This window comes from Daphnia pulex, chromosome 1 (assembly GCF_021134715.1).
Source record: "Daphnia pulex isolate KAP4 chromosome 1, ASM2113471v1".
Lineage (NCBI taxonomy): Eukaryota > Metazoa > Arthropoda > Branchiopoda > Diplostraca > Daphniidae > Daphnia > Daphnia pulex.
Genome location: NC_060017.1, coordinates 6,831,771 through 6,857,604, shown reverse-complemented (window position 1 = coordinate 6,857,604; position 25,834 = coordinate 6,831,771). Strand labels below are relative to the sequence as shown.

Sequence of the window (25,834 nt, the reverse complement as noted above, 5' to 3'; positions counted from 1 at the left end):
AATTCTTCACTTGGATATTTAGAAGGGATCATCATTAGCTGCCTCCCCCCCTATAATGCCGGCAGTCGGCCTTTTTTTCAGGCAACGGCCGTATCTGAAATGACTCTATTCCATATTAGGCTTATAGTATAGACAATGTTATTAGGGAATACCCCCCAAACTGACTTGTTTCATCTTTCTTTTCTATTGATTGGCCTGGCTGATGATTTAAAAAGACACACTCGACTTCTATTGTTGTCTGTAATAAGAGTTCGGTAGAGGTACTGCTGCTACATCCATCATAACCTTATGAGAAAGATCCTTGTTTCTCCCGAGATCCTGTTTTCTAACTACATGACGAGTCTAGGTATGACGTGACAATGCACAAAACTTGAAAAAATTATATAGACCGGCGTTATGCAAAAGAAGAAGAAGAAGAAAGTCGTGATTTTTCTACGTCAACGTCATCATCTTTTGTACAATTTTCAGTTTTCTTTTCTTTTTTTATTCCTAATCTTCTCTTTCCATCATTGCTCGGTTCGTTCCTCCTCCTCCTCTGGCAGGGGGCTAGCACGTGTGTGTGTTGTGTATGTACACACAATTCCGTCTCTCCACTCCGGAGAGAATCGAAGGTTGGGCTTTTTTGGAACGTGCCCGTCTAACCTCCGCCATGAAATAACTCTCTGGCGATCCGGATGTTGTTTTCGCAGATTGCACGAACGCTTACACGGTTAATTGCGTCATACTAGTCTACTCCATCCCCCCCCCCTCCAACCTTTCTCTCTCAGTTTTAACGGCACAATATAACCCTGGCTGAAGCAGTAAAAACCTGTAATTTTTTCAAATAAAATAAACATTCAGTTGATTCTTTTTTACGTCTCAATTTTGGAGAGTTTTGATTTGAGAAGAAAAAGAAAAAAAAAAACGATGAGAATGATACAAGTTTTTTTGGTTTAGTAGAAGAAGGAACGACCCCCCTCCCAATCGATGACCAAAGGTGAAGGATGACTGGAAAGCTGGAGAAAAAAAAATGAACGTCGAAACGATCGAAGACTGAATAGCTAAGGGGGGAAAAGGGAAAATAAGAATTGACTGACTGACTGAGAGATGTATGGCTATAGACAAACGGGCCAAAGCGAGAGAGAAAGAAAAGTTGAAATAGTCTGTAAGGAGGAAGGTATCACAAGAATGCCACGTAATGACAAGACAATCTGGCAGACGTCATCATATCCAGCGGAGGTCCACACACACACACAGAAAAAAATATTTATTTATCTTTCCATTTTTTCCTTTTTCTTATGGGGGAGGAAAGATACAGTCTTCTTTTTCCCTTCTAAAGGATAAAAAAAGGAGCTATAAGGAATACAAACATACGCAGAGATGATGGAGAGAATGTCTGTCCTCTGCTTATGAATTCATATCGACGCTCCGACTGAATTCATCCACCAAAAAGGATCAAAAATATTAAGAAAGAAAAAAAGAAACTTGGCGGTGTGTCTACTCCCAAATTTGGGGAGAAACACAACAAATGAAAAGGGGAAGTGAATTTCACTTGTTTTTTTGTCTTTCAACTTGAGCAGTACCGTGTAACCGCCAGACTAAAAAAAAAAATTAAAACAAAAGATTGAACGATATTTTAAGGGAATTGCAGGTGAGCGTTTAACGGCTGGAAGCGGCGGATCTTTGTCCCGGAATTTAATATGTAGAACTAGACAACACAAGAGTCGTGTTTGGCAAATTTCACGCAAAGACTTTCCAAGATTTTCGGTAAGCGCGCATATGTACATGTATAATATTATATCCAATCCCGCCCACGGTGTCTAATACAAGTCCGGCCCGGGAAAAACAAAAAACAAAAAAGCTGTTTTAGGTATGCCAATCACGTTCTTTTCTTTGCTTGGGTTGGAAGAAAAACAAGAAAAAAGCTAACGGCCTCATCATCATCATCATCCGTTGCCCATCTCTTTTCCTTTGCTCCTTATCTACACCTTATCCGTATAGGAATATACATATAACCAAAACGAAAAAAAAGAAAAGAACAACTCCATTGCGCTTGAACATTTTTTCGGTTGGTGGGCTGAGCGCGCGCGCGCCCGCGCTCACCCAACTCGTTTAACCGCCTTGAAGAAGACATTAATGTAAGCGAATGGAAAGAGAGAAGAGAGAGAGAGAGCTGATGGCGCGACAGGCGCGCGTGCGCCATAAAAAACAAGCCAACATCTATAAGAATATATATCTATAAGTTGGAAAGCCGAAACAACGAATATTTATAGGAGAAAAATCTTGAAAACTTAAAACAAAAGTAGACCGAATTCTTTCATTTCGTTTGTAAGAGACCCAATCAGCAGTTGCGGTACACTAGAGGGATAAATCATCCACGTGAAAAAAGAAAAAGAAACGATGTTTTAGTTGTTTTTTAATGAATTTCAAATGACGAAATGATGATGAAATACATAAAAAACAAAAAAAGTTGGAAGGATAATACAAAAGATGGAATGCGCTAGCTGCTGTTTTTACGACAATGTAAGACTCTATATCTTTTCTAATTCTTTTCCCCCCTTTATCTTCCTCCGCATTTTCTTGCCTGCCGGATTCATTTGATAATCAAAGCGGATTTCCCCGTATTGAGATGGACCCGATTGTATAATCCCACCGGTTAGGACGTGGGATCATTCCAGCTCGACTACTTCATTATCAGTTCAAAATCCTATTGGAAAAATATCTCGATGCCAAACGGACATTGTGGGATATACAATGTTTTCGGTTGTTTACTCTCCTTTTGCATGTGCCCCCTGTTAAACTGTACTAGTCTCTCGGCTCTATCTATCTTCGCTTCTGAAATATCTTTTGTGAGTTGTTCTTATCCGAAAATGAGTTTTTCAAAAAAATATATATAAAAATGAGAGGGGAGAAGAAACGAAAAAAGGGCCATAAGTTGTTTGATTTTTCTCTTTTTTTATTCTTCTCTCGTCCCTCTTCTTCTTTTCTCGACAAGAAAAGAAGGAGATGTCTTGTCGAGTTAGCGTTCCTCGATGCCCGCGTCCTTGTGGCTTCGCTCGAGGGGAACAACACAAAAAAATGTACAAGACACACAGGGAAGAAACAAGAGAAGCGAAGCAAGAAGACGAAAAAAAAAATCCAAGTTGAGTGAGATGGAAGCTACCACCTTTTGTGCTCCGTCTATTACTATACACATGCAGCACGTTGAATAGTAAGGTCCGGAAAAAAGTGGGGGAAGAAAAAGGAAAGGGGGGAAGATGGTTGTAGAGCACCTGAGAAGAGCAAAGCAGCCACCTCCATTCACTGCAGGGAACCTATCTCTTGTCCATCACACTCGGCACCTATCATAAAATGTTTCCCAAAAAGTTCCAAGACTCTATACGAGCTGGGCGAATCTAGGGATGAATTTTTCTACTCTAAAGCGCCAGCTTCTTCATCCGTGTTCCCTTTTTTTTAACTAAAAAGCCCATCAAAGTTGTGTGAGCACACACATGAGGATGCCAACTGGCCAGCAACTGTTTTCAGCTTCTTATTTGTCTATAGAAAAAGATTTGGGGCATTTGCTGGTGCGTCGCGCCGAGTTATTGTGAAGGACGCGGGACAGAGCAACGAGTTATTCTTACCAAAGAAATAAAAACAAGTCTCCTACTGTATATTAGACCTTGCCTCTCTCTTTGACTTCCATCATCGGCTCTCTTGTATGTGTGTCTCTTTTTTGTTCTTGTTGTTGTTTCTCCATTTTCCATCCATCCATAAGAGGAGAGAAAGGACGTTCGTATGGAAAACCAGTCGCGCAACCAGTTGGGGAGACCTGAACTTTGGGTTGATAACTAGATCAGAGCAGCAGCACTCAACTCGACACACACAAGAGGGCGACATACGGGGGGGGGCTGTTGGCGGGTCCCAACTTGGACCGAGTTCAGCGCCCGCCGTTGTCTCTCTCCACACGTCGTTGCGTCACCCCAAACTTAAAAGCAAATTGCCAACTGGATATTTCAGACCCTATACACACCATTTGTGTATATACCAACTTTGGCATACTTGTAACTCACATCAAGCATATGAATTACAAATTAAAATTTCTGTTGCGTATAAATGTGCTGACCATAATTTCGCTTTGTTTTTTTCCTATTGCAATTCGCCTTGATTTTAAATGAAGTACGTTGGCGAGTTGCGTCGGAAACAACAAAAAAAACGAGTCGAACCAGTTGCGTGTTTCGGTCTCTGGCGCGCGCGCGAGCAACACCGGGCCATCAGCTTTGATTTGTCCGGTTGATAAAAGTGCAAACAAACAAAAGAAACTCTCTCTCTCTTCGCCGAGTGAGTGTGTCTTTCACAATTGGAAAAAAAAGAAGAAAAACAAGGTATATAGACGGGGGGAAAAAAGAGCGTCGCAATCAACAATAACAAACATTTCCACGAGTCTCCTGCTGGACCGAAATGGCCATCAGCAAATAAAAGGTCCGTCGTCGAGGTAAAATACCTTCTACGTCAATATAACGAATTAAAAGAGTTGATGCATTGCACTTGAGTACACAAACAAAAGAAAGGGCACCGCCGCCGCCGCCGCCGCTCGTATTTTATACACGGCAATCCTTTTTATTCACGACCGTATTATCTGAATCTGACACGAAAAAGAAAAACGGACGGGAAAAAAACAACAACTGAAATTTAAAAAAAAAAGAAGGGCAAGTGTGCAGAGCGATAAAGAACAAAAAGACCATTTTTCATCATTTCCAGATGGAGATAACAAAAAAAAGGAACTTTTGCAATCATTTTCAAAAAAAGTTCCCTTTTTTATGGGTTTTCGGTGTATCTCTCTAGTCATATGGCGTCCCGACCAGCACTCTTTGGGTTTTTTTTTTCTTTCGATCGTGCAAAGAGAGACTCAAATGAAAAGAAGAAAAGAGTGGAAGAGGACGGTTATAGCCTGGCTGGTGCGATAATGAGAGAAGACAAAGCACATCATCATGCGAAGCGTAATTACACCACACAGACAGGTAACAGATCCAATAAGTAGTCCATCACCTCCACCAAGAGAGAGAGAGAGACTCTCTGCTGTGCGTCCGCGTGTACCACGACCATCTCAATTATTTTTTCCCTCGGCAGAGAAACACGGCAATTAGCTCCTATATAGCGCTGCTGCCAGCCAGCCAGCCAGCCAAAAACCTTCGTTAAGAGGAGATTTCTTGTGTTATAGCCCAATCCAATTTTTCTGGCTTTCCATACGACCGGCTGCTGTTCGGTTCTCTGCACAGCTTGGCGCAAAACAACTTCATTTCGGACGTGATCTCTACTAACACACACACACACACTAGTCCACCAGGTATATTAGAAGCAGCAGCATATCTATGTGGCGCCTGGACCGCCCCTTTATGTACCCATATAACCTTTTTTTACTTTGAGGGGGGGATCTGATGACTTCATCATTGCCTTTTTTTTCCTTCCACGATAATGATGATGATCATCATCAAATACTGATGTGCTCAGTGCAAGTCGTTACCTAACTGCCAGTTCGGATGGATGACCGCCAGGCAAACACACAACATGATGAGTCCGGGTGAGAAAATTGAACGCGCAAACCTCAACATTTACACATCTCTAAACAGAAAGAATCTTATACAGGCAGCCACTTATGTGAACACCTTTGGTGGTAGTGTGTTTATGTGTGTGCATTAGTAGTAGCCTTGATATTCAAGCGATGGCCATCACGGTGTTGGGTCGTGTAATTGAGATAATGCCGAGTGGGAGGGGTTGCTCCTTTCCCATATTTTTTCTCAGCATCAAACAAGTTGAGGGAAAACAAGAGGAACGAATCAAAACGCCATCAGGAGCGTGTTGTTCTTTTGGTTGGCGGGAGAGACAGGCTCCTGCTGCTCCTGTTCACCAAAAGTAACCGGACACGTCCCTGTGTGTATTACCTTATTTCTGTACTGGCGCATGTATATAAACTATTCTGTCGGCTAAAGATAACACACGAGGGAAAAAGCTAAGATTTTTCTTTTTTTAAGGGGGCTTTGGCCAGCATCTTTTCTGGTCGTTGAGAGTGAGGAAATCCAAGACACAGCAGCAGCTTCTAGATTTTTTTTTGCTGGGGGAAATGTGAGATGGAGAAGGGCTGCTACCGGCCCTTCCGTCTTTCATTTTTTCTGGTTCTCGTCTTGTAATAAGTGGCCCCATTCGGAATTGAAGCGAGACCCAACAGAGCGCCCAAACTTATTAGATCTCTCTCTCCCCTCTCGCTCACTCTAGATATGCGTATGCTTTGCATATGCCACCAGTCACAAAGGCGGCATAGTCGGATGACACGAAAGAATCCACTAAACAAGAAGAGAGAAAAAAACTAAACATCTTGCGACCGTTTCTTTTCAGCTCCTCCAATCCCTGCGACACTTTGTGTCCCATTTATTTTTTGAGGGAGGGCTGTTTGTTGTTTTGTTTGAGAACTTTTGATTGAGCTCGTTTTTGGGGCTTTTTCTTACCCCAAACTCTGCGTCGGGTCCGTCGGAGACGACAGAAAAAGGTCACGCGGGGTCGAACCGCATATACAGGACAACACTTACACAACAAACAGCTCTATAACAATTGAGAGGATCTACTTAAAAAAAGCTTAGGGGGGCGACATTGCAGCTTACTTAGACTTAGACACGACAAGTGTACGACGGTGGCCCAGAAAAAAGTCAACCCGGTTTGTTTGTTTGTTATAGTCGACCCCCTCCTGACTGAAACACGCAAATGTTGGTAACAATCAAAGTAAAAATGTCCCCCAAGATTTGGCTGTCATTTTCTATCGTCATCATGAGCAAAGAACTCATTTCAGTTTGAAAACAAACAAACAGATGATGATCATCCCTCCGAGCTCTACATTTTCTAAAGGGAAACAAACGAGCAGCTGTCGGGACTGATGTCTAGTGAAACAAAGAAGAAGAAGAAAAAGTTGTTAAGTTGGTGTCGGTGGATGGAGAGGGGTGAAAAAGAGGTGCGGACAAGATCATTAATCCATGGCCAAAGTGAGCGAGAGAAAATTGGGGGAGAAAAAACCAGAGAGTCGACCAGGGGGTCGAAATATACAAGAAACACCAGCCCAACAATTATTTGGGGAAAAAAAAGGAGAGAAAATCAACAACATCTCAACAAAAGAATAAAAATAAAAGATTTGTTTTTCCGCACCGGGGGCGAATTTCTCATGTTATTCTTTTTATTAAAGAAAAAAGAATAACATTTTCCAACTTCTTTTTTCAAGTCCCTTATTTTCACGTCTGTGGCGACACAAATTGATTGCTTCATGGTGGTGGTAGCAGTCAAGCCGTTTTATTTTTGAAACCATCGCGGCTTGTGTCCGACCGACCCCTATATTTGACGCAGGACACTGTTGTTGTAAAAACAAGCTCTCAACCCTTAAAACCCCCTCGAAAAATGTCGACATTTTCAATCAAAAAAATCTATCAGTGTACACAATGTTTGTGTAAATGCGTATCGGAGAAAGCAGCTGGTTCGCCAGTCTATATATACACGCACGCACGTTTAGATGTATATATATATACGTAATATAGAGCCATCACGGAAAAGAGTCGGCCATCAGCAGCAGTTGTGGAGCGAGCGGCCACAAGAGCTGAGGAGAGAGAGAGTTGCGTCTCCCGCTGAGCGAAGGGCAACACACACACACAGCCAAAACGCATAAGCAGCCCGATTTGTATGCAAAGGTAGCGACCATGCGTGATGACCGCCAGGCTGCGGAAAATTATCCCCTCCTTCTTCTACCACCCCTTGTAGGTTCAACAGCAACAGCAGCCTCCCTCTCACTCCCAAAGTTGGATAATATCCGCAAGTGCTGCTGCTGCCAGGACATGGGCAAGAGTAGCAGCAACAACACGGGTGGTAATTTCTTTGTCGACAAGTTCTCTTTTCCATTTTCCCTTTTTGGTTGTTGTTGTATTTATTAACTTGTGTGTGTTCCCTGAGTGGCCGTGATTATTCAACAGTCCCACCTGCGCATTCTGCGTTGCCAGGAGCGAGTTTCACTGATTATTTCGTACATTTTCATTCGACCGTAAGTTGAATATGTATTTTTAAAAAATGTTTTTACCTACACGGCCATAGAGGTTCGGTCTGATTATCCATCAGACACCAAACAAAATTTTGTTACAAGCACAAAAAAAGGGAAAATTTATATATTACAAGGCGATGGATGGATGGCCGGCTCCAATCACATACACCGACCGCCTCACAGTGACTCAATCCTTATCTCATCTATCTCGTCCTTATTATTTTTATTTTTTTTTGGCTCGTTGTTGTATACCTGGGCCGGCACCTCTTGTCTTTTGCCGCACTGCCGTTCACTTTTTTTTTTCTTTCGAGAAAAAAGAAACAACAACCAAGTGGATGGGCACAGCTAAATCACCGCCGAGAGATTTTGATAGGAGCGGCGCTATTAAATCTGTGTGGGGCTGGAACATCTCAATTCCGACCGCGTTCTTTTTCCTACCCGGCAGACTACACACATCACAATGTCTTTCAGAAAAACGGGAAAAAATATGCGAGTTATTTCCTACCATTTTCTCTCTGCGCGTGTTGTCTTTCCCTCCTTCTTCTTGTTCTTTGCATTTCACGACTCGACGCAACATAAACTATAATAAATGAGCGCTGCTGCTGCCGTTGGTATCCTAGCTATAGCTAGCTGCCAACGGAGAGAGAAACAATTTTTTCCCCCAAAAGAAATAGAAGAAGAGAAAAGAACAGGTTTTTCGTTCGGACTTTTTCTCCTCTTTTTAAAAACTCCCCCCCACCACCACCACCGAAATTTTTTAATGAGAAAAGATTTTTGAGAGAGACGTTGTTGTTGTTGTTGCATTCTTCGGTTCGTTCGCATCGCGATGCGTACGACTCCAAAGCGGCGAGATCCTCTTTATTTTAACTTTTTTCGGACCCGCTTCCATTATACATTTCCTGACGGTTGATGTCGTTATTCATAAAGTTCTCCTCCTAGCTCTTTAGTATCCCTATCCTATCTATATATATATACCAGACTAGCTGTATATATATAGATATCAACATAAATTTAAATATACAGGACTCGCCTCATTATTATCGTCCACAGGGGGGTAGGTTATAAGGAGCTTATAAGTTTCTATTTAAAAATAAATAAGAGGAGGTCTTTCCTTTTTGGTTAAAAATGTGGACAGGTGGATAGGACTGACCAACAGGAGCAGCAGCCGAAAAAATGAAAGAAATAAGGGGGGAAAGAAGAGCTTCAATTGAAGGGAATGTGGTTTAAAGCAGTCCAAAGAAGAACATAACAGTATAGACGCAATTGACTCTCCCGCCGTTGTTTGGGTGCCGCAAAAGGGAACCCAACCTCATCTGTCTCTATGGCGCAAGAATGAAGACGTCCATCTACATGTTAAGTACGTCTTACATCACACAAGAGACACATCAACCCATTTCCCCCGCCAACCAAAAAATCAAAACGGCTATAGTACATTTTCCAACCAAAGTTCTACCATGTCCCGTTTGCTGTCCGATTTATTACGAGCGTGCAACTTTCAAAGAACAAAAACACAAACAACACACACACGCAAGTCCCGGCGCAGAGGCTCATTCGTTATTGCGCATTCAAATCCCATTTTCTTCTCTCGAAATGACCCGGTTCTCTCCTTGTAACTTTTTTGGTTTAAATGGAGATCCCTCGGACGTGTATGTATAATAGAAAAACATGTCGTCCATCACCTCGGTCGACGATGACGACTGTTGAGTTTGTCCCGTTACGCAGCCCAGCACGCTGCGTGTTCCAAACGATATGCGCTTTCGCAGTGTCTCTCTCGGCTTGGTTGTTTTTAAATAATCTCGAAAATAATAGAAAGAAAAACGGTCAGAATAGTATTAGAACAACAAAAAGGGCGACTATCTTTCTTCGCCCATCTGTCTCTCCTCATTTTCAATCCCTCACTCGCGTCGACGAGAATCATCATCTCCCCCGCTCTTCTATTATCTTTTCGGACTTGGAATTGTTTTTCTTTTTTCTTAGATGTTTACGGGTGGGATGATGTCTTTGCGCCGCCCCCGTGGCGACATGTAGGGGTGTGTACACCTTCTGCATCAATTTCGGTGCTTCTCTCCCTGATGGATAGAACAGAATGAAATGGGAAAAGAGAAACAACGAAAAATACGGTGAAATTAGGGATCCGCGCATATCGCGTCATCTTTCTCCCCCTCCTCTCGTTTTTTCGGTCAAAATGCGCAGTCGGAATAGGTCGAGAAGAAAACCGTCAGGGAGGAGGACGTCATGATGATGGCCCTTTTTTCTTTTATGTAATCATTTTTTTGTTTTCCTTTCTGTTTGTCTTTCAGCATTAGATTTTTCGTCCTATCCCTAAACTAGGAGCTCATTCTCTCTTATATGCATTTAGAATGGGAGAGGGGGGACCCTGCAACTTTCAGCTCATTTCTCCGTCGAAATGTGTTTTTCTGGAGTTTCTTATATATTTTTGACCGGTCGGATGGAGGAGTCAAGTGTCTCCTCATCCGTCTGATGTCATCCGTCGTCGGCGGCAATCAAGTCTCGATCACAAGAGAACTGCGGCAGGCTGCACCAGCAGTTACGGGGAAAAGGAGGATTATATATAGTTTAGTTTTCTATTTTTTTTTAAATAGGGAAACAAACGAAAAAATTTCTCTTTTCATATCATCCCCTCAGCATGAAATGGGCCGACCCCCCTGAGAAAGAAAGAAAGAAAGAAAAAATGCCGAAAACAAAACAAAAACATCTTCTCATTCTGTCCTGTGTGTGTGTGTCTATACACCGCCCCTATTGTATGGGTTTGGCCCATGTTTTCTGTTCACCTCCAATAGTTCGGCTCGAGATGATGATGCTCCGGTCATATTATAAAACATCATCACAAGATTCACACAATAAAAAAGGAGGCAGCAGCACAAAAGAAAGAGATTCTCCTTGTGTAAAACTTGCGTCTTTTTTGTTTGTGTGTGTGTGCAATGATCGAGAAGGAAACCGGTGCATTCTAACTAATAGATGCGGAAATCGGTCAGAGGGTCAATCAGTCTTTGTGTCTAACGTGAAAGATGCATTATTTGTATCATGTCCAGAGTCATGCAACTGAAAGACATCAGACTCCAGTTCCATATGGATGATCATCTTTTTTTCTTTTAATATTCCGCCAAACAAAAACGACCGACTGAAACTTGTTTTTCATTTTGTGACAGTTGCGAAAAAGAGCCGACTTTATAGGTTAGGAAATTCCAATTTTGTTCCCTCCAGTCTAAACTAAAAGGCGGTAGAAATAAGCGTACACGATCGGGCCAGCCGCCTGGTCTCTAGTGCGCATATCTGGTTATCTCTTTCCGCTAACGCAGCTAAACAAAGGGTAGAAAAGAAACAAAAAAGAAAGAAAACGAGTAATTTAACATAAGATAGGAGCGACGGTGGGAGTCTGGAAAAGAAGCAGACACGATTCTGTCATTATGCGAAGTACATTAGCGCGGGGACAGTATACATTGACAGGTTCATTCCTTTGTGGCAGTTGCCATGGCAGTTGCCATGGCAGTTGCCATGGCAACAGGATTGCATGCAAATGGACACACCAAAAAAAGAGGCAGATGTTTCGCGTAGTGCAGCAGCAGCTCGGCTCCTATACCTTCAAGTCTTTTAAGGAGCCGATTGTCACGCCAACTCCTCGGCTAGCCCAGTCGCACACACACATAGACACTCACTTGAGCTCTATCGCGGCACTTGACATTTCCATATGATTAGCCCAGGTGCATGCTGCGCTTTTGAGCTGCCACCGTCTCTCTCCCCATGGGCAGCGATAAGGAAAAAAAAAGAAAAATTTCGAAGAAGATTGTGTCGCTGTGCGACGGTAGCCAGCGACCAAGCCACACACACACACACCTTATAGTATAAGCTGAACTATAGTATAGTTAGCACAGAGTGCTGTAGTACTTTCTGTGCACGCTCTGGTGCCGTTAGATGAGATCACAGGCAGACAAAACACACAGACACGCACATAGACACAAGCGTGAAGGGAGGAGACGCCAAGCAAGAGGAAAACCCATTCATCAGTCATCGCCCTCAGACTTTTTTCTGGTCGGCCGCGACCTGTTGAGCTAATAGGAAACAACCGGAGAGCTACTTTTTTTGAATACACGCCAAAAACACACACAGCAGAATCGGTTGGAGGGAGAAAAAGAAGAAACTTTGTTACAAACAACTCTGCGGACGCGATAGAGGTACACACATGAGTTATTATACGGTACAAAATGTGTGAAGAAGAAAGAGAGAAAAAAAAGTGGTGGGCTGTGTGACGTGGTGTTTCTTTTTATTCGTGGAGAAATATTATAAGCCTCCGAAAGTGGATGGAGACGAGAAAAAAGGAGGACCACCTTTTCTCACGTCAACACCGGGGCGGCGAAGTTCTCAAATGAAGCCGTCAGCACCTTCATCTTTTTATTTTCTCCTTCTACGAAATGTGCTGTGTGGGGAAACAAACGCATTCAAAAACCAAACCATCGTTCATCATCCCCCAAAAGTATCAAAAGAGATGAGACCCTTATAAACGCAGACGAAAAAATAGAAATAAAATTCGGGAGAAAAATAAACGAACGGACGTAAATACCGAAAATGTGTAAATCAATTTTCAGGTCGTTTTTCTAGCCCACCATCTTCTCATTATTTGTAAGCCTCTCTCTCTCTCTGCGGTGTATATTATATACGTACCCGATGATTATATGACGATATAATCATCGCATTCGTATCCCATAATACCCATAAACCACACACACAAACACCAACCCCAGCATGTGAAAATCAAAGGAGGGAGGAGGAGGAGTCTCACACGAAAAAAGAAAAAAAAAATCCCCCCAAAAAAGTTCATGTACAGATCACGTCATGTCTTGTATAAATCCGTGGCTGGTGGATGCCTTGCGGGGCCATTCTTCTCCCGTCGTCTTATACACAGGGGTGTGTGTGTGTGTGTGTATATAAATATTATAATGAAGGAGGGGGGGTCATGTGATGATGAACAACAATCTCGAGTTGTGTGTGTGAGGAAAGAAAAGATATGAAGCCATTTTGAAAAAAAGATTATTGCGTCTGTGTATATCATCGCGTGATGCGAGTGTGGGTCGGGATTGTTTTTGTTGCGACGGTTCACCGCCTTTTTTTCCTCCTGAGCTCCGCATAATATTGCTGAGAAGTAACAACAACAACAACAACAAGAACAACAGAACGTCGGCATACGGGGCCGCCAGTCACCGGCGGCGGCAACATCATCACACGGCACTGATCTCGTCTTGTGTTTTGAGCCGCACCAACGAATCACGACGCAGACCATACACCCCATCCACACGCATCAATCAATCAAGAAAGTGCAGCCAGAAAAAGAAAGTCATTTTTCTTTTCTTTTTCCTGTTTCTCAGACACTGGCTGACGTCGACTCTATTTAAATACAACTCAAACAGACCGCGCCGTTTGATCCAATAACAACACAAAACAGTCCAAGATGGGACTTACCCGAATTGGGATCCATGGATGCGGGAGAATAAAATCGGTCGGGAAACCCAAAAGGAAAAATTGGTCCAACAATTGCGCGGGGTGGTAGGAAACTCGACGGTGGTTTCAATGACTTGATGGTGAAATCAAGACGTTTGTGCCGTGGCTGCAGTTGCTAATGTCGGCATGACGATGATATCCGCCTCCTTTTTCCATCTATTCTCTCACGCCGTGAATCTCCAAAGGCGATGAGGAGGACCTGCGTGAGTGGCTGCCCTGTTGTTGCTGTTGCGGCAGCAGACCGAGAGAGCGATATATACCTGCGCATACAGAAGAAAAGATTTTTAAAAAAAGAAAGAAAGAATGAGCGGTCGAGACGTGATGTTCAACCATTTTTCACGAAAGTGGAACGTACGAACTACCACAGCGAATCGCGCGCCATTTTACGCAGCCGTAACATAATACAACCAATTGCATCGAAAGATGTATTTGAAATAACCTCTGGAATCTTATGACTTATTGAAGTTGCCAGTGGAGAGATTTGCCCGGCTCAGAGAGCTGCTGCTAACCTTTTCCAAAAAGAAATGAAAATGTGTAAAGTGTCGATAAGCTGAGCTCCTTCTAAAATGTTGATCTTATCATGAAGGCATTAAGTGCCTTCACGGTTCTTTTTCTTAATAGACTCGCAACGCTTTTTTTTTTATTTTTTAAAAAACATTTTTCACCTTTTTTTCTTTTTGATGGGTGGTGGACATTTTATATGGTCGCCACAAATAATACCGGACACATTTTCAAAGTGTGATTTTTTTTGTTTTTAGACATTTTACTATTTAACATTTTTAAGTGTGTGTGGCCGGATGTGATGAAGAGATTTGGAGAACCGTCAAAAGTCCTTCACTTTGAATTTTTCATTTGAAATCAGCGAAGCGAAATGTGTCGAGCAAAACGGAAATCTGCAGTCCTGATGCTATTTTCTAAAGCCCATACTTATGCCGGAAGAAGAAGGAATAAACACTAAATATATATCGTCCGTCTGCTGTGTCCCTCCCAAGTCAACAGCATATGTGTTTCCCCAAAAAATGAAAAACCCTCCTGCTGGGCTGATCTTTGACCTGACAAGAAGCCGGGCTTCAATTTTCTCGCTCACTCGAGTCTTGGACTCGACGAATTGGAATTTAATTCACTGGCCACTTGTACATTAACTACCCCTCTATACCAATTCAATTTCAACTTTCACTTTGACTCTACTTCACTTTATTCTTACTTATTCTTACACCATTCTTGTTGGTTCAAAATGTCAAATGAAGTGAACGTTTGCTTAACCAAAAGTGGACAAAATAATGCTTAAACACTTATTATCTATGAACTACAATAGATCCTAAATAAAGAACTTACTCATTTGGTTAAAAATTTCCAATATGGTCCATAACACCTGAATAAAAAACCGCGAAAATGTACAACCTGCTCCATGACTCCATTGAAGAATAACTGACAAAGAGATTCCCGAATCTGAGCTGTGTTGCAATTTCTAAATTGCTAAATTTAATTTTTCTCGAAGATGAATAATTGAATACGTGTGTACAAATATTTTTTTTAATAAAATGTTTTTAATTTAATGGCTATAATTTCAAGATTGCGAGTCAATTATAAAATACTTTAATTAATTAAAGTCATTAAGTGATCTTTGACAACGTGGGTGGGTGAAAAACAATGGAGTGGGATGGGAAGTGGCAACTGCCAATCACAGACGACGAATGTGAAATTCGGTGTGTTCTTTTCAAATTTATTAAATAAGTAGCCGATTTCAATGAAATTTACGCGTAACACCAACTACATTAAAATACTTAAGTTTATTTATTTCACTTCGGTCAACACTAAAGTATAGTCAAAGTAAAATAAAATTGGGTTAAAAGTACACATTTACCCGCTGGCCTATACCGCCCGTGTATTATTATTATAAGTACTTTTGAGTGTCGTCCACTACTTTGCATTTTTACCCTCAGAAAACCAAAAAAAAAAACCCTTTTTTTCCTTTTTTTAAACTTTTAATCCGCTGTGTGTATTTGGCGGATGGAGGGAATTCCGCATGGGGTCAAGTCAACGGAAAGGGAAGTCTCCCACTTTTTGATAAATGAACTCCCCCCCTTCCACCCCCTTAGCAGAGGTATACAAAAACGGCCGATTGATCTCTCCTCTGGCGGGTCAGGAGAATTAAAGAAGAAGAAGATAAAAGGTAAAAAATAAGGGCGGAGCACATCGTGTCACTTATACACACTCTCACCAAAAAAATCCATTTGGATTTCATTTTATCTTCTTCAAATGTCTTTTTGTTCCGGAATCGGAATTAATCCGAAAAGCATTAAGAAGAAAGTGGATGGAAGCGAAAAAATGAAGTGGCCCCCGTACTATACTATATAGAGTGTCGTAAATTGGTCGAGGAATTTTATATAAAGATTGTGCGCATATCTAAGTAGATGTAGAGTAGGTGCGACGTTGGCTACTGCGGCGGCAGCAGCCAGTTTTTCCTCCGGTCGTAAAAACGGAAGAAGAAACAACCCAAAAGGAGAGTATACCGAATGTACAACAACGGAAAGCTTTCGTCACTGCTATAAGAAAATTGCGGTTTCGTCTGGGAATCTATACGAGACATTGAAAGGTGCAGGACACTTTTCCTAAAGTATAAAAAAGAAACAATTGACCAACTTACTACGTCTTCCTAGTTTTTATTTCTCGACTATTAAAATCAAGTGCTGGGGAGTGTATCCGACATTATTTTACCGCTTGTGGGTCTCGATGAATAATAAAGAGTATTACATTCTCTTTTGAATTTGTATACAAGTTAATTTAAAAAAATAAATAGGCCATGGATATTTAAAAGACAAACAATTTTGAGGTGGTTCTTAGCAATTAGGAAGGAGGGAAGTCCCCTATAACGTGAATGCCGGAACACGGCCAGCGCTGTTGACCAGCAATCGGAACAAAACTACCGAGTGTGGAAAGCGATTGTGTCATCACCGCAAGCCGGAAACTACTGCGGTGTGGCCTTTTGTCACTTAGTTGGAAGCATTTTGTTTCTTCGTGGTTTTTTTGGGAATTTATTCTTTTTTTCTTGTGGAGGTGTGACGGGACTTATACCGAGCGTGTGGTCAGCGTTACGACCGCACAGTCCCCCCCCCAAAAAAACTATATAATATGTAGCAGTACAAAACGAAAGTGTATTAGAACGACAGCGGTCGTTTTTTTTTACAGGTGCGTCTTCCAACAGGTGAAGAAAAAAAAGACCCATTAGATAATTGACTGTGCGAGCGTGGACAGGTCGAAATAGAGAGAAAATGGAACTGCTGTAAGGATAAATGATGAGACAACTATATATCCGACGCCTATTCAATTTTTCTTTTTTCTTGAAGTTATTTACCATCAATTGAATGGACTAAAGCCGATATATTAAGTGTCGCTGTGTCTAATCAATTTGCCCGGCAGATTACGTCTACAGGTGTTGTTGGCAGGCACACACACACAACCTTACAGTAAAAGAAATTATCCTTCGTTGTTGACGGATCAACTTACCGCCCAGAATGCCGTTGATGGTATCTCTTCAGACTGTTGTAATCCACCGTATACTACACACGTCTTTTTTAAACTATACGATAATGTCGTACCGTTGGCTCAAGTTCACTAAACACTCGATGGCTGGGCCCGGCACTTTAGCGCCAACTATTCAAGCCGGGAGGAGAATCACGACTCGATTAAAAATGGAAAAATATTAAAAAAAGATTGAATGAATCCAATCAGATTCTGCGCTGCTGCCGTGTCTAATGAGCTGAAATCTAGGCTACGGAGCGATTAGATTACGTCACGTTGTGGCTCCCATTGCCGGCGGTAATGCGATAAGGTAGACACTTTTGTTTCACGGGAGCTCGAATGTGTAATATGTGAAATAATTAAAAAAGGAAAAGAAGAAAAGTCTTTTGACGCCCGATCGAATCTCGGTCGATCGTCGGGAGAGGCTTGTGGCACTGGTGGACACGAATTGGCTCGACACTTTGTAATATACGACACACGCAATTGATATATTTTTCTGGCTACTATTAAACGAATCGGCGTAAAAGGGCAAAGAACACGAATAAAAAGAGACGAGAGGCGACAGACGAGACACGAGAAATCGTCGAGACGGATGTCAAATCGAAAAAAAAAGGAAACAAGAAGTAAAAACAAAATAGAAAACGACGAGAGAGAGAGTCTCTTCTTTCTCGAGTTGAGGTCGGGTTCTCGGTCGCGTCTCGGGGTCGACACGATCTGCGGAACTTGCGCGAGATGGGGAAAAAAAAACGACACAAACTGTGCGCACAATCAAAAATAATCTGATCTTTTTTGGGCGGGGAGAAATGGCGACGGTGAAAAACTGAATGGGAAAACGCGCAAGAGCGAACGTAGAAAGAATCACGCCACTGCCTTCAACTCGGCCCGACTGGGGAGGAAGGTTTGTTGTTGTGTCTTTCGTGAAAACGGTTGCCCGTATAGCGTCCAACAGCAGCAGCGGCGGCGGCGGCAGCAGCACCCGGCAGCTAGAGTCGTGCTGGACGATAACACCAACAAAAAAAATAAGAATTATACACGAAAAACCAGAAAATGGTTAGTGGCGCCCAGCGTTGCCACTTTTCCATTCACCATCATTTCTCGAATTAAAAAAACAAAACAAAATTCCTCGACACTTAATTTCCTTTTTTTTCTTTTAACATTTATTTGATGTTTCTATATTTTACCATAGTTTTTGGCTTGATTGTCTTTTTGGTTAAATTCCTTTTTTCTTTTCTGGTTGCTTGGTGAGACTGGCCTTCTCCCGCGGACGCGGACCTGATGGAAGAGCCTTTTTGGGGTGTTTGGCGGCGCTGGGGACGAGAGTCATCGACTCGTCGACCGGTTATCTTAAGGACGTCTTGATTCTCCCGATTCCTCGACTGATATTCTTCCACCTTTTTCTTGTCGGGCATCCTCATTTGTTTCCTTCTTTTCTTTTCTCCCGAGGAGAAACAAATATAAACGGACGCCTCCTCCCCTCATTGGTTGCCTCCTTATCCGAATGAATGACGGCAGCCTTAATGTCATTTAAGATAATGAAAAATCCCTTTTCTCACTTTAGAAGATCTTTGGGGGAGAAAATCATTTCCTTTTATTTTTTGGGAAAATGAACGGCGGGACAGTTTGTCCTTAAACGCCAAAGAGGCGGAGGGACTGGCGGGGACGAGTTGTTTGGTTGCAGCAGCAGCAGCAGCGATGAGTAAGGCGGCGATCGAGTTCTTGTTTGATGTGTCAGCAGCTTGTTTCTTTCTCTCATCTCTTTGAGGGCTGCTGCTGCTGCTGCTGTTGAGCCATCAGCTATTTTCCTAAATGGCGGATCACGTCATCAGGATAGCAACTGGCGCAGCGATACGGGGAAGAAAAAAACCTTGGCACATTAGGAGAGAGGGGCGTGAATTCCGAACGCAGCGACGACGACGACGACTATAGTAGAGGACGACGACGGGATTTGATTACCGCCGAGTTGGCTGGTCTGTCTGTTAAGTGAAACCGTCGCCACTGCTGCTGCAATAATAATGACTCGATTGCATTTCGCATATAATAATCACTACACAACGGTCTCTAATGCGCGCAGACAGCAAACAGACACAGCAAACGGGCGCGGTTTCCTATGGCGCCGGAGCTGGTTGGCACCGGCTGCTGCTGCCGCTGCTGCTGCTGCTCGTATGTGTAAATATGTGTGTCCGATTAAAACGATAGAAAATGTTGTTCTTTTCCATTCAACCAAAAACAAAACAAAAAATAAAAGAGAGAGAAAGAAAGAGAAGGCCAAGATAAGATGACACCAAAAGACCATAATAATAATAATAATAATAAGCTCCGGCTTCTTCTTCTTCTTCTGGCTTGCACGCTGTTGCCAATGCGTGTCAAAAAGGTTTGTTTGTACCGCGGGCAGCTTTTTGATATCTCACAACTCCCCTGCGTTCAGACCAAGATCCCGAATTGTCAGCAAAAGAAAACTGAACCGCCGGTTTCAACTAAACACCCAACAACATTTGACACACACAACAATGTGTGTGTGTGTGTGCGTGTGTGTGTGGTTCTCTACCGACCCAAAGATATGCAACACACCCACAACAATCAGAGAGCCATTTGAATGCAGCCATGACTCGGATCATTAGAGACTCCCGGGTTTTTTAAAGAAAAAAAGGAAAAATCCAAGAAGAAGAAAATGGAAATTCATTTTTTTCCCTACTGTCAAGACACCAGCAAGTTCATACATAAACATTACGTCAGCAGAAAAAAAAGAAAAAAGAAAAGCGATTCTATTTTCACGCAGCACTTTTTTTTCTCTCTTCTCTGCTGGGCGAATGAATAAAAAAAATATCTACGAGTCTCTTTTTCTTTCTATCGTGTGTGTTCAATAAGATAGAGATGCGCCGCTGCGGCCCACCTTCACGGCGCGTATAAACAACCGCACACAAGAGAAAGAAGCGGGGCGGGCGGGCGGCTCGCGCGCGTTCAGACCCCCACACACACGCTATATAATATGTGTAGCCGTGTGGACTTGTCTGCTGCTATATAGCAGGTTGATGCCCACAGTAACACCCAGCGCCGAGAAGAGATCGGCTCAAAAGATTCCACATTACCGGCCCTATTGTCTTGTTCTCTTGTATCTCTCCTCTTGTCTCTCTCCCGACTCTATTTTTCTTTCGATTGTATTCGATAGAATTTTTTAGTTTGAAAAGAAGAAAGAAAAGAATCGGCTCCTCATTTTATTTCATCTTTTTTTTATCCTTTAAAAAATAATAAATACAAAGAAACAAAATATTAAAAAGAAAGAAGAAAAATCAAAACGAAGGAAAACAGAAAAGGCAAAATTGATGGATTGATTTTTGGCCTCCAGTCGATCACTGCACGATTTCCCATCGGTTCGTGAACACATTTTTCGGGGGGTTGTTTTTTTCTTACGTTAAATGTTTGAGTCTCATCATTTTTCGTTGGCTCCAACGGAAAATCGAAAGCCAATAACCCACAACACACGGAAAGAAGACTCTCTCTCCGAGACGCGTGTTATACGTCTCTACGCAGCGTCTATACGTATCTATACTCGATAGAATGTTACATGTTTAATATAGAAATACATCGTCAATGCACACACGATTGATTTTCGTGCGTCATCGTCGTGTCTATACTATGCGGCCGCCCCCTTCCGCTATGGGGATATCGAAATGGAAGGGAGACGGGAAAAAATGATAAGGTCCGTCCATCCGTCCGTCCGCGCGCTGTGCATTTTCGATATCGCGGTGGCTGTAATTGAATTGGGCACAAGTCGTCGGTAAGACATTCACGATTTTTCAAGCCTCCGGCGCGCACACACACATGTCTCAAAGATCTTTTTTATTTATTTATTCAGAACTATACTATCTCCTCCACGATTTTTCCACAACAAATCAAATCCATTTGGAAAATTCGAGACGGGAAAGGATGCGCAATGTCGTGACGTTGTATAGGTGGGCTGCGTGAGCGCGTGAGTCAAGTATTTAGAACTTTCTCACATCAAATCCAATCAAGCCGCAATGAATATCGATGACTCCGAAAGTGCTATAGCCAGCCAGAAGAAGCCTGCAATTATACCCCTCTTTTGAATTGATCAAGATTGGCGGGAAAAACGGTTATGAAGAGATAGCGTTGCTTTATACACGGGCCGGCCCCCCCGCCATTGTCAAACATCCACGACCGTCCACGAAGACTCTCTCTCCGCTTCTTTTAAGTTATTTTTTTTCCCTTTTTTATTCTTTGGCTTCATCTCAGTTTTCTCGGCTATTCGATACGGGCCATTCATTTCAACGGGGGCCCATACGAATGAAGGGGCTGAGCTGCCGCTCGCCCAACTCTCAGCAGCCGCAGCAATCTTCACGGTTCTCCTCATTTCGCTGCTTGGCAGTGCCAGTGCTGGCCAGAAGAATAAGAAAAGTGGGCACCATCAAATAACGACACGGAGAGGCAAGAGAGACACACAAAACAACATGACACGCCGACAATAACGCTGGAAAAAATAAAAGAAATGGAACAAATTCCAACATTCAACAATTGCCGAGGGAATAACAACAACAACAACAAAAAAAGACCTTCTTCTTTTTCCTGTCTCCGGGTCTATTTTTTTTTGGTTGTTTTATATTTTTGAAACCCTTTGGCACGCAAAGCTTCATTTACCTAATCACATTCATCATTTCCTCTGTGATTATATTCTTCCCTTCTTTGCCTGCATTTCTCACTTGAAGACGCGGTGCGCAATCGACTAGACGAACCGAGTCGCACGCTAGATAGAAACGGCCGGACCCGGATGGTACATACAACACGGAGCTGACACTGCTATGTCGGCCTTAAAAGAAAAGAAAAAAGAGAAAAATCTAAACAAAGACGAGAGAACCCGACAGTTGCCTTGCCGTGTGTATGACATCATTGGCCTTTGAAATTTATTCAGCTGCTGATCTTGATTCTTCACAAGCCCCTCTGTCTTCTTCTTGTTCTATTTGAAATGATGAAAAACTCTGTTTTTTTCTTTTCTTCTCTTGAATTGGTAAATTCCCGCAGTTGAGTAGACGCTCAGGAGGAACCCCCTGGAGGGAGGCCGTCCTTTTTTCTTATTTCAATTTCGAATTGCAGCCGCTGCTGCTGCTGCAGCAGACGTCATTTCAATTTGATGAAAAAGATTTGATAACAATTTCCAACAGAAAAATCGACAAATAAATAATAAAAATGGGTACGCTTGATTCGCTGTACAGATATCGTGGTCGTGATTTACTCTTAGCCAATTTGCTGGTGTGTGTATACACGGCGCAGGTTGATGCACGTGCGTGACCGCTAGAACTATATAGAGACGTAACGGCAGTCGGGATTCAAATGTCCGAGACCGATGGAACTTGACAGTTTTCGGGATGAGAGAGGCAACAGTCAAACAGGTGACTAGAATAAACAGCCCCAAAAAGGAAAAGTTTGTCCATTCTCTCGTGCGATTTCTCTCTTTCCAGCTCAACACAAAAGGATCTGTTATTTTACCGGACCAGGGGAAATGAAATCAGATGATGAGATGAGACAGCCGGACACGGGAGAGTCCCAGTATACATAAAGTATCAAAATCCGTTATTGTTCTGCATCTTATTTACAATCGTATAATGAGAAGGAGCGGGGTGTGGTTGATTTAGGACAAAAAAAAAGAAACTAGCTGCTCTTAATTTTTTGGGGGGAAAATATAAAGAAAGAAATGTACATATAATTCCTCCTGGGCAATGATGAGAGAATGAGATAGATAAAAGCCGCAGGGAAACGGCACAAATTTTAACACAAAAGTTCCAGTCTTTATTTTTAAAAAATAATAAAGAGGAGGGATGAAGGGGCTGGTGGTGTTGATCCGCTTGAGTTGAGTGGAGGGAGGAAAGAAAAAATAAGAAGAAATAAACTCGAAAAAATCGAGTTGGGAAAAGAAGAAGAAGAAGAGAAAAACTGTTCGTGCCTTGTGTTTAGTCATGCAATCTGGTCGTACACAATATAACAAGCTCGACCCCCTCCCTTGGCTTCTCTCTCATTCTCCTAAGTGTGTAAACTGTACATCAGCTTGTATATATTCTTCGTTACTGTGTATATTTCGTTTTTTCCACCGAAAAAGTTCAAAAATTCGAGGAAAAAATAAAATAATACCCCCAAAAAGAATCGAGCGGAAATTTTTCACAAGAGTCTATAAAACTTGGCTATCTATATTGAGTGTGGTGTACGCTATGCTCCGGTCATTATACCTCGTATATTTCATCGCCTCTTTTTGATTCTCCTTTTTTTTTCTTCTTTTATACAACAACTTCTTTAGTATAGGGGCGCCTCCCTATGTATACGGGCGCTCATTTCCTCTCGAGCTTCATGTAATAAACGTAATAAGAATTTAAGACACAAGGCTCTCTCCGTCGGTCTTGATGATTTTAAATTTGTGGGCGATGGAAAGATATTTTCTTTTCTTTTTTTGAATCGACCGCCAAGACCGAACTTGGTTAGGGGAAGGAATTGGTCTTGCGTCGTGCGTGATGTGGTTGTTATGACCAGAGACCCTGCTGTGGCGAGAGAAGAAGCAGCAGCAGCATGGGAATATCTAATATATCCCTATTGTTATTCTTATAGTAGTAGCCCAGATGAAATCCGCGTGTCTGTATAGCCCGGAGGTGTGGCATCTCTCCCCGTGCGAGCCGACATGGAGGCAACAACAGGCAGGTACGCAACAGAGAGAAAGAGAGAGAGCCCCACAGCCACAAAGTGTATAATGAAGCTGTCTAAGGGTTGAATTGAGAGGCTAAAAGGTCAATTAAGATGCAGACAAGAAGGATCGGGGCCAAAGGGGGTACGGAGAAATCGCCCAGCTGGATGAAAAAAGCCTTGGGCGGAGGGACCTGAATTTTGATATACAAACGGATGATCGAGCCTCATCATATCAGAAAAAATCTACGCTGGGGTACAAACTGAATACAAGCGACCATGTACTACTAGACAACAAACCCTATTTGTACATGCTGCTGTGCACACATAAAGTCTAAACGGACTCTACAATAACTATATCCAAACCCATCGTCGACTAATATAAAATAACCAGGTGGCTCATTTTGTGGACTTTGCGGACACGCTCCAGCACACACACGTATACGGGCAGGCAGGCAGACGTCTACACTTTGTTTCCAAAGTAACACTAAACCGACAGGAAAACAAAAGAAAGGGAATTGCAGCCGACGGAATAATATTTTCGGCTGGAGAAAAAGACATTCCTGTGTGATTCCACGCCGATGGTTTCATGCCTTTTTATTTTCGATTAGGCCTCTCTATCGAGGTGTGCCTAATGGCAAGGCTTATAATCGTCTATTCCTTTTATAATGCAAGTCTTATTAGACCCATAACTAATAATCAGCCCAACGGTAGATATCCGGTAGATAATTATCTCCTTTTCTTCTTGCGCTCGTATGTACAGCGTACAATTGATATTATAATCAGATGCAGCTCAACCACAAACGTCTCGTTGCATATCCTTCGCTTTTCTTTTGTCTTTTTTATTCAGTGCAACTATCTCTTCTTTTATATTGCCTTTTTTTAAAAAGATGTTATTAGGTTGTATCTTCATTCTTCACAGACGAGCAACCGCTCCAACTGGAAGGCGCGCATTCAAATGAATTTTTGGTTTATTTTCTGCACTGTTTGATGTCTGCATTGTCTTTCGTTGACATTTGCATTTCTGTCTTTCTTCATTTGACGGTTGAAGGATCAAATTGTAAAATTGAATTGATAACAACTTCGCATCTGCATTTTGAATACTATAATAGCGATCAGAAAATGTAAACCCCTTTTTCTTTTATTAGTACGACGCAGTGAGTGCAACTTGATGTTACGCGATGATTATTATGATTATTGTTACACCGGTCGCATCGGCTCACGATCGGCCAGGTCACGCTCCAGCGGACCGAGAGCTGGAGGTGCCGGGGCACTTTCGTGCTACGGAGATGTGTGTGTGCGAGCTAGTAGTTACTTTTAGCGTGTGATTCGATCCACTCCGGCGGATTCACTCGGTTCGTTTGGGGTTTTGCGGCGTCGATAAAAAAAGGTGCGCAACGGCGCCAAGTTTCCAGAACAAACCGGCAATGAACGAACGGCAAGTTGTGAACAACAACGTGAAAATAAAAATCAAAAAGGGGGAAATCTCACACATACTCAAACGTGAGTAATGTAATTGATGTTGTTGGAAAAAAAGGGTATATAAGCTATAAGGTATACACGTGTAATTCTACTGCGTGTATCGATCAGGAATCTACACGCATGAAAGGCAACCGCAAAAGTCGGTACAGTTACGCCGAGATTTACGACAATCAATTAACCGCACCTCGTCGTTTGATTGATGACGCAAGAGAAATGAAAAGGTAGACACAAAAAACCAGCGCTATTAAACTATGCGGTGTCTCGTATCTTTTTGAACAAATTGCCAAACAAAAATAAAAAGAATGAGACACGGGATAAAAAAAAAGAATTCCCGTCGTCGCATTTGTATCCGCCGTGACACAGCCGATGAAATAAGGCGACACGAAAAGTCGGAAAAAAACGGAGAAAGAGTTAAGAGTTAACCATCTTCGTCTTGTTTGCTTTCCTCTCTTCCCTTTTTATTGAAGATTCTTCTTCTTCTTCTTGATACAATCTTGTGTGTGTGTTGCAAAGAGAAAAACAAACAATTTTTGTTTCTTTTTAAAAACAAATAAAATCAAGGGCCGAGAAAAAGAAAAAGTTGACAAGACAAAACGGTGGGGGGAGAGTTGC

At 42.3% G+C, this 25,834-nt stretch overlaps 1 protein-coding gene across 2 annotated transcripts in view; it reads right to left on the bottom strand.

The window, feature by feature from the left end:
* Positions 1–18,054, bottom strand: part of LOC124196500 (zinc finger protein GLI2-like) — a 40,719-nt gene extending 22,665 nt beyond the window's left edge. The window contains exons 1-2 of one of the 2 annotated variants that reach the window (XM_046591616.1): positions 17,048–18,054; positions 13,502–13,800 (exon numbers count right to left, since the gene is read on the bottom strand). In XM_046591616.1, the coding sequence (XP_046447572.1) occupies positions 13,502–13,517 (16 nt within the window). In that variant the 5' untranslated portion in view covers positions 13,518–13,800; positions 17,048–18,054. Of the gene's footprint in view, positions 1–13,501; positions 13,801–14,875; positions 14,971–17,047 lie in introns of those variants that run through there. The other variant, XM_046591623.1, reaches the window with a different exon arrangement.
* Between the last annotated feature and the right edge of the window lie 7,780 nt (positions 18,055–25,834).